At 38.2% G+C, this 9,964-nt stretch overlaps 1 protein-coding gene across 1 annotated transcript; it reads left to right on the forward strand.

The window, feature by feature from the left end:
- The first annotated feature begins 3,568 nt into the window (after positions 1-3,568).
- Positions 3,569-9,964, forward strand: fgf8b (fibroblast growth factor 8b). Its single transcript, XM_058091710.2, has 5 exons — positions 3,569-3,860; positions 3,975-4,011; positions 4,594-4,774; positions 7,009-7,115; positions 9,325-9,964. Exons 1-5 carry the CDS (start codon positions 3,802-3,804, stop codon positions 9,613-9,615), a joined length of 675 nt encoding a protein of 224 aa, XP_057947693.1. The 5' UTR covers positions 3,569-3,801; the 3' UTR covers positions 9,616-9,964.

A 9,964-nucleotide genomic window follows, 5' to 3' on the forward strand; every position in this document is an offset into this window, starting at 1 on the left:
CCTACTACAATGTTTAAGTCAAGTTTCAATGTAACACCTAAGTCATTCCACTGTCATTCCAAGGACATAACATACAGTAATAGTAAGATTACATGCAAAAATGAAAGGAAATGGTAATTTCCTGTAATACAAACTAACAAAATTCCCGATTGAGGAGTCTTTAATTTCGTATTCATTGATCCCAAAGTGGTACAGTTGAGTCCCAAATGAACGTGACGTATTTTAACGTCACACACAATCAAAGCAGTGGAGCACCGCCGCTTCGCCAACCACTGGCATGTTATGATGAAACATGTGGATTGCTTCAGGGGGAGTCAGTAAAAAGCCGAACAAGGTGCTGAATTATTCCAGGTGTCAAAATCCGTTGTTGCAGCGCCCCACCAGAACTAATGAGGCAGGTCTATTTTCACCCCATAAATCAGGTGCATTGGTGAGAATGACTGATTTACGACGACGATGGCCTAAACTTATATTATTATTATTATTATATATGTTCTAGATTTAACTCTTGCACAGCTGCTACGTTTGAAACGTGGGACTGCATTTATGAAGAAGGAGCCGTGCTAAAACGTGCTCAGGCTCACTTAGACGATCATCCAGTTTGAGGTTAAGCCTTTCATGTAGATTTGCCCTTCTGGTTCTGTTTAAATAGAATATAAAGGCTTAAGATACGTTTAACGGTCATGTTATTATATTTCTTTTCTATGTGGATTTTAGACTTCCTATTCTTAATTTTCTCATTTACTCACATGAATGAATGCATGATTGATGTTATTTCTCTAGTTAAAAAACGACCTAGAAATATAAATAAACCAAACATACACAAAGAAGGCTGCATAATGTGTAATTACTGAGTTTACAGATTACTTTATTTTGAAAGCTAGTTATTTTCAATTACTGCCTGCAACGTCGTTTCACCACAGAACGCTAACATAGTAATATAAAATAGTTATATTAAAAATATAACTATTTTTATTGGTTTTCATTGGTACTTGAAGTTGAAAGTTGGCTTTCTATTTGCTGAAAAATAGTGTAGCGTTGCTGCTGTTTTATGTGTGGACACTAGAGGGCAGTCAGGTTCATCTTGCAGGTCGGCGCTGGCGTTTGGAAGAAAAGGAAGTAGAATAAGAGTTCTAAGGAAGTACCGCCGTGTGTTGACATGGGTAGCTAGGTCTACCGTTGGAAAATAAGTGCCTTATGTTGATTTTGACACTCGCAACTGGGTGATGGGTGCGCGACTGGGTGCTCAACCTGAGCTCTTTTAAATAAGGCATATCACTGTACCTCTTACAGTAGCGCCGTAGGAGTATTTTTTAAATGTAAATGTCCCATTCATTGGACTGACAACTCAGGGTAATGCTCTTGTTCATGTTCCTCCATTTTCACTTTCCTCTTCTCACCGCTCCTCACCGTGCCCTCCCAACTAAAGTGGATTTTTTAAACCTATATTTTTTTTTATCTAAACATTCAAAATATGTTGAATTCTTAAGCACAATATTTTTACATTTTTATTTTTAGCTACTTTTATTTTCTACCTTTTTGCACAAGCTATGTTCTGTCTATTTTTTACTACTACTTACTGATTTTATGTTTTTTTTCTGGCATCGTTATAAGTAACGCTTTCAGCAGTAACTCATTTATTTAATTAATTATGTTAAATTATTTTGTTCAATTAACGCATGCCTCTCTGTTATGACGGCAGACAGAAGCACAGTGGCGCGTCCCTACACAATTACACAGAGTCTTTATTAATTAATTCTGACATGAATACATCAACAGCGGTACAATTCCAACACCATATAACGTATGTATCGCCAACTCAAATACGTCTCTAAGCTGTTCATCCTCGGAACGACACTTCTTCATTCTCTTTAGAAGACCACAAGATGCATTCGGGGACACTTTGAACATCACAAAAATAGTTTTATAATATGTCTGTAAATAAACAAGAAGATAAAGAAAAACATGAAATGGATATTTTTGTCACTCACTTAGTAAGTCTTAATTCGGATGTACAATTTGCCACATTTAATATGCTGGAAAAGACAGAACAAACTTAAATTACGTGATGTCTATGAAGGCAACCCCTCATTGCTCATAATTACACGGTTTAAAGTGTGATTCAAATGTTCTACCGCTATTAATTAGACTATTTTTAGACAAATACAATTTTAGACGTGTGTGTTTTAGTTTAGTTTTAGCTTGACTGACACTTTCAGTTCATTTTGAACCGTTAATACATAAACTATATATCATCCTGTCATTTCTGCTTGGTGATTAATCATGATTAATTTTTTTATTGATTAATCTGATTAATTTTTTAAAACATTTTTAGTACAATGAATGAGGGGTTAGCATGCTAGCCACACAGTCTTGGGTATGTCTGTGTGGGGTTTGCATGTTGTCCATATATGATTAATTGATTGATTAATTTTTTTAAATGATCAGACAGCCCTTCTTTTTTTCCATCCTCCTCTTCTTTCCGTCATCACTGCATGATAGTTTCTTTGTTAAACCTTGATGACCAGCCGTAAAACTGAAACATCAGTCATAAACATGGACGTACACATTTTTGAATGGTTTAAATGGAATTATGTGACTTGTTAAGCACATCCGAAGCAAATAAACCATAACATAATTGTAATGTGGTTATACGTTTACACAATTATGTATATCCTTTTTATCATGCATAAATAGGGGGAGTGAAATTGCACCACTGATAATATAATCATCACATATGACAGGAAAACCTTGCACAATTGCGTTAAGCTGAAAGGAATAATTGTGAGCGAGATGGTTTGTATCCGTAGCTATGCTATGTGAAAACCATTTTGTGTTCACATGGAATACATATTACTTACATATGTCGGATGAAAAAGTACATCAAGGTCTTCCCTGTGGGACCAGAAAAGCACCTCTAACCTGCAACCAGGGAATATGTTCTAATGTAACTGGATATGTTCTTAAGTACATGCCAGCAAAGTTTTCCATGTGCTGACAGAACCAAGAAAAAAAAAAAAAAACAATTGAAGGTGATTTGACATGGATGGAGATATGCTCAATTGTCGTTGACATGGTATATGTTCTGGAAAAACACACTAATAATAGCATTTCTTGTGGTGTGCGTGTTTTGGTTTTGCCACAAATAAGCTCCAGTGTGTATCTATGCTACTGTATATACATCTCACTCCCTGTAGTTAAGGCATGTAAAGAGTTTCAACAAGTATTCGGTTTCAAATGCGCTCCAGCTTGAAGGCCACGCCTGCTCTCGCCGAGGATGTTGACTTTCACGCAAGTTTCGCTATTTAAATGTTGGATGGACGCTGATGCTGCTGCTGCTGCTGCTGCTGGACTGGCGTGGACACACGCAGGGGGAAAGTGACATTTGACTTTTACGATGTGAACAACTCGCAAGGAGGTCTTTTGCATCTTTACAAGGAATCGCTGCGGTCACGTTTGTGGATTTGGCTTGCCCTGTTTACATACCGCGCGTATTGCTGGTGCGTAAAAGTTCCACGCGTAAACGTTCCACGCTGCACAGCCTCCACTGAGATACTTTTGGACAAGCTTTTTGAACAAGGTTTCATATCAGCGGCGACTCTTTGAACGGATTTTCCGTTGGGATTGTCACCATGAAGACATTTGGACTGATTTGAATGAGATGGAGATGGCAGCCATCACCTGCATGGGACGCTGAACGTCTATGGACGCCTTCAATTACCCCTAAACTTTGATTCTGCAGCAGGGGGAACTTCATTTCAATTTTCTGAGACCTCCCAGCAGCGAATCAGCGGAATATTCATGAATCAATATTTGAATTATTACAAGATGAGGCTGAGAACATCGAGGTTAGGTTATCTGTAAGTATAATTATGAGTTATTTCATTCAATATAACATAAATTATGTCATTTTTGTTGTATAAATATAATCTATAGTTTTAATTTTTGACATATTTATTCTTTTTCTCACACAGGTTACTCCAGTTCACAGCACTTTGCTTTTACGCACAGGTAACTTTATTTGTATTACAATGAACAATCATTTGTATTAATTAATATTAATTACAAAGTTCATTTTCGGCTTACAACTCCTTTTTATTTGCCCTCGAATTGTTCTAAAAATCATGTTAATGACATATATTGTTAACTTTTACACTTAAATAGGACTTAAATAATAAGATGAGCTAAGTCATATCAAACAGCCATAATCAGGTATGATAATTGGCATTGCACAAATTGCATGTCTGTACATCTGCAGTGGGCTGCAATAATAATGAAGACATTTTATTAGGGGGGCTATGGCGACTGGCAAAAATTCAAACATCTTGAAAAGTGGCAAGATCTCGCTTTGACAGGTGATTGGTAAAACATATGTGCACTACTGCATTGAAGGGGGAGAAAAGTCAAGAAGGGGGTGAAAGATCACTGGCGGTTAAGGCAAATAAGCAAGGGAATTGTCATCCCCGCGGCTCCTTTAAAGCATCCTTAAAATGGACAAACACCACATCGATTGAATAGAATGAAATGGTTTTAAAGGCTTCATTGTTGCAATGGTGAAATCAATCAGTGCATATGTTTGCTGTTGTCCTGCAGAACACCGTGCAGTCTCCTCCTAATTTCAAGCAACATGTCACCGAGCAGAGTCGACTGTCGGACCGGATGAGCCGCCGGTTGACTCGAACCTACCAACTGTACAGCCGGACCAGCGGGAAACACGTCCAGGTGCTGTCCAACAAGAGGGTCAACGCCAATGGAGACGACGGGGCGGCCCACGGTAAATGACAACATTACATATTTATCCAGAAATATACTCAACTGTCAATTGTAAAATATTCGAGTAATAATCGAGTTACATAAACCGAGTGACCAGGACCTGTGTCACATGACACCATTAAATGAACAAGGTGTACAATTGCATGGCGTGTAATATCCGTGGTACCTCATTCAGTTCAATGAGAAAGGAGTCCATTATAAACAGTAAAAAATTGAACTTAACATTGTTGTGTTCAGTTAATAAGAATATATTAATTATTGTTGTGGGGTACATGAAATAACACAAATGTGCATGCTAGGTAGAAAAACTGTAGGAAGTTACAATGAGTGTGTTTTGTGAGGTATTATATAGAGGACATACTCTTGGTTAGCGTGCATAATATTGGACAGTCCTATTTGGTAATGGTAATAGTAATGGTAATGGTAATGGTAATGGTAATGGTAATGGTAATGGTAATGGTAATGGTAATGGTTTTATTTCATTTGAACATTTGAACCCAGTTCCACATGTCCAAAAGGAGTAGGAAGAAGCAAAGCTTATTAAATCCTACCCCTCCATCTGGTACTTTTATAATCAGTAACTGTTACATTTGTTCACTTCCTGCTTTCCATAATACAGTTTTTTTTTAATAATTCACCTTGTACTTCGGTACGAGGTGCATTCACCTTGTACTTCGGTACAAGGTGCATTATTTAAAAAAAAAAAAACAAACTGTATTATGGAAAGCAGGAAGTGAACAAATGTAACAGTTACTGATTATAAAAGTACCAGATGGAGGGGTAGGATTTAATAAGCTTTGCTTCTTCCTAGTTTAATAATGCACCTAGAGGTGCATTATTTAAAAAAAAAACTTAAACTGTAATATGGAAAGCAGGAAGTGAACAAATGTAACAGTTACTGTAACTTCCTCCTAATGCGGAGGACACAAGCAACAATGGCGGCAACCACTGCGGCCATTTAAACTAAATGTATCTGTCGCCATGAACTGTACACCGCATATCAGTTCTGGTGAGTAGATATGGTAATGGTAATGGTAATGGTAATGGTAATGGTAATGGTAATGGTAATGGTAATGGTAATGGTAATGGTAATGGTAATGGTAATGGTAATGGTAATGGTCATGGTAATGGTAATGGTAATGGTAATGGTTTTATTTCATTTGAACATGCATCAGTTTCCAATTGAGTGCATCCCATAATCAGTTCCCAGTTCCACATGTCCAAAAGGAGTAGGAAGAAGCAAAGCTTATTAAATCCTACCCCTCCATCTGGTACTTTTACAATCACTAACAGTTACATTTGTTCACCTCCTGCTTTCTATAATACAGTTTAATGTTTTTTTTTTTAATAATGCACCTCGTACTTCGGTACTTTGGACTGGTTCAAGACTCTTCATCCTTGTATTTAGCAAACATCAACTGCTTGTATTGTTTCTTGAATTGGCTCATCGTTGTGCATTGTTTGATTTCCTTACTCAATCCATTCCATAGTTTGATTCCACATACTGAAATGCTATGGAATGCCAACACAATGGTAGGAAGCCGTTTCATTTCTGTTGTTTTTGGCCACCTGAGGAACAAAAACAGAAGCTTAAACAGAAGTGAGGTGTCAACATCCCTTATGAGATCTTTCGTGCGCTGGCGTTCCACAAATGGATCAAGTCAGTGACACCTACTTTCAAGTCAGGCTATTTCTGGCCATACTATTCTGGCTAAGAAATAGGTTGCTAAAGTCCTGACCCCCAGGACGTCCACAGCCGCCTTTCCATTCCTTCAATATCTGCCTTTAGGAAGCTCATTATGGAAGGAATTTTCCTTAGGACTCCATTTATGAGAAGTGAGGCCAGTGTGCTCACACTTCCTTGCCTTTTTTCATGCAGCCTTTTGTCCCGTGGATTTCTCTACCCACACACTAGTTCTCACACACGCACACCTACTAAGTGGGTGTCACTCTTGTATGCGGCCCAAATCTGCCAGCTTCTTTCTCTCTTGTTTGAAGCGCATCACAGCAAGACTTTATGTGTGTCTTCTGGATCGTTAAGAGATGGAATTTTTACGTCTTCCTTGCAATTCTGGTTCACTGGATGGGATGTTTCCAGATCTATAGTGAATTGTACGATACGTTAAGAGTACACTGATGAGGAAAACGGGCAAAATATCTACACAGTAATATGACAATACGAGTGTTTGTGCTACCTCTTCTTACTTTCTGTTTTATTTGTGTTTGTCTGTGCAGCTAAACTGGAGGTGGAGACCGACTCTTTTGGGAGTCGCGTTCGCATCAGAGGAGTGAAGACTGGATACTACATTTGTATGAATAAGAGAGGGAAGCTGATTGGAAAGGTAACAGTGTTTTTTTTTATTATTATTATTATTATTATTAGGGATGTCCGATAATTATTGGTTGATATCGGCATTAGATTTTTTTCCTGATCATGAAAACTGATGTTTAAAAAATGCTGTTTACAACACATCCTAACCCTAACTCTAACTCTAACCCTAACCCTAACCCTAACCCTCCACCACAGGACATATGTCATGTGACACATATCAGTATTGGCTGATATCGGAATCGGAAATTGAGAGTTGGACAATATAGTTTTTCAGCAAAAAAGCCAATATTGGACATCCCAAAAGTAATGGTGAAACGTTTTACAGTAGTACTGGGGTGTCCCTTTTTTTTAACGTCATCAGCCTTTGGGATATTGGAAAAATAAAATATATGTATAATAAATGGGATTATATTTAGTGGATCCCTACACATTCACCAAATGACAAATATAATGCATTCAAAAGATGCATTCAAAGACTTAGTATTCTGGAATGGGTGTCAGTGCTGTTGCTTTAATGTCACAAAAGGCCCAATAATCCAGAATAAAAACATGGGTCGTAACCCACGGCAAGATGAAACTCAAGAATTCCTGATGACCTCTTGTCCGCCATTCACTCTTCTCCCCCAGGGAACACATTTATAGCAACACACACAAAAATCAATCATATTTACAGATACATTTAGTTTAAATGGCCGCAGTCGTTGCCGCCATTGTTGCTTGATGTCACATCGGGGTGAAGCCAGGGCACCTGAGTTTGTGAGAAGAATTCCAATATACTTTGTGTCATCACAGGTCGGACACCCCCGCATTAGGATGCAGTTACAGGGAGTCAAACAGGCACACATGCTGACTCATAATGAGTGAATATGTACAGTAATCCCTCGTTTTAATACAGCGTGAGAAGTGAATTTCCGCAAAAAAGGATTCCTTCTTTATGAATGTATTATTTTTGTAGTTAGAGCATAGAATGTTTACATAAATACAGTTTTTCAACATTATTAGCGGCCTATAGAAATGAAATAACATCACCTTTAAGATTATGCTTGATGCACATACGTGCCGCGCAGAAAATTGTATGATGTCACTTTACATATCGGTTTCTTTTTTTTGTAAATTTTTCCAACTTTTTTTTTGTGAGTTTTTGGGTTCGACTCCAGGATGCACAGACCCAGATGCAGGTAAAAAATATATTTATTTATGCTATGCAGCAGAATGACGCGCCAGCAAGTCCGACTTAACACAAGACAACGAACCGACAAAGAAAGGAACGCGCACCTGAACTAAATAGGAATCACAAATGGAAAACAGGTGCGGGAGAAAATGGAAATCAACGGAAAAGAGAACAAAGTAACAGAGGAAGTGAATACAAAATAAGGGCATGAACTAGGAAGGGAAAACTAGAGACTAGAAAATAGGAACTAAACGAGCTGTCACGGGGGAGGGGGGTGAAGCCTGATCGTGACACTCATCTCTTTAATCATCTCGTTAAGGCATAAACAAAACTCAAGCAGGACGGACAGGAAGTGACATCGGGGTTTCGGAGTTTTCGGATTACAACCACAACAGTAGCTTATGTTGAACAATAAAAGCGCGCTGTTCCGGCGATCGAGTTTGATGCTTGTGTGTCTCAGAGACGGTTACAGTAACATCACTGACACCTACTGACCAGTCTAAAATATTAAAATATTACATAGCGTCTTTGAATGCATCTTCTGAGAGTCTTATGTCTGTATTTTGGTTGATTAAGCCATGCTTGAAAATGCAAAGTAAGTACATTTTAACATTTTAGTTTAGTGTCTATTTTGTTTTTATAATCTCTATAATTATGTCGTTTATTGCAAGAAAACGTACTAATTTTTATTAATTTTACTAATACGTATTGTATGCAAAACGTATTCTTTTGCATGTGTATTAGCATGTAAGCATTTGTTTATATACCTGCGTAGTCCGTGTGGCGCTGTTGCATTGTGTGTTCCACATATGTTACTTTTGGTTGCACCGTGAGTGAGGCCTCCTGCTGGTTTGTGTTAGGGTGTCAAATTAGACTTTTTTATGAGCATCTCAATTACTGGCGGTTTTCAGCACTGGTGGGTGGTCCCCGAGTTAAAGTCCTAGCAAAAAAAGGATCGACTGTACATCATTTTAGTCGCATGATGGAAGAAGGTTAGAATTTGTGGGTGTCCAAAATTCATTCACTTCTCCGTCTCCTTTTTATCCAGAGGAAGGGAAGAGGCAAAGACTGCATCTTTACCGAGATTGTTCTGGAAAATAACTACACAGCGCTCCAAAACGCCAAATACGAGGGCTGGTACATGGCTTTCACACGCAAGGGCCGCCCGAGGAAGGCCTCAAAGACCAAGCAGCACCAGAGAGAAGCCCACTTCATGAAGCGGCTACCTAGGGGGCACTTGTTGAGTGAGAGAAGGCCATTTGACGCTCTTCCTCTCTCTGTTCTTCCTCTAAGCAAGAGGACTAAACATTCCCATCAGCAGCGCTCCGGGGGCCGCTGAGAGCTGAAACCGTCACACGGAGCCGTGAGAAAAAACACGTGTATCTTCTCATGGTGGACTGCTTATGTGTTTGTTCTCCATTCGATGTCTAATCTGATAGTTATTTCCCAGTTCAGTGAATTCATTAAATTAGCGGGAAATTGAATTAATAGAAAGATTGATTTCTAAAGAATGTATAAAGTACAATGAAGCTAGACATGGCAGCTATCTGTTTGTTTTTTTTTAAGCATCCGAGTTTGAGTTGATATTCTAAATCTCTTGAGGAGGCATTTTTTTATAACCATTTTTACATATATGAATATATTTTACTGTAAAATATGTAAATGACATGAAATTGATATTTATTGTA

Source organism: Doryrhamphus excisus, linkage group LG9, assembly GCF_037039965.1.
Source record: "Doryrhamphus excisus strain RoL-2023G ecotype Guam linkage group LG9, RoL_Dexc_Guam_v1.1, whole genome shotgun sequence".
NCBI classification, from domain to species: domain Eukaryota; kingdom Metazoa; phylum Chordata; class Actinopteri; order Syngnathiformes; family Syngnathidae; genus Doryrhamphus; species Doryrhamphus excisus.

Coding starts and splice junctions, on each gene's coding strand:
- fgf8b (XM_058091710.2), top strand. CDS start 3,802: ATGAATCAATATTTGAATTATTACAAGATGAGGCTGAGAACATCGAGG. Junction 3,861..3,974: donor ACATCGAGGTTAGGTTATCT/GTAAGTATAATT, acceptor TTTCTCACACAG/GTTACTCCAGTTCACAGCAC. Junction 4,012..4,593: donor CACTTTGCTTTTACGCACAG/GTAACTTTATTT, acceptor GTTGTCCTGCAG/AACACCGTGCAGTCTCCTCC.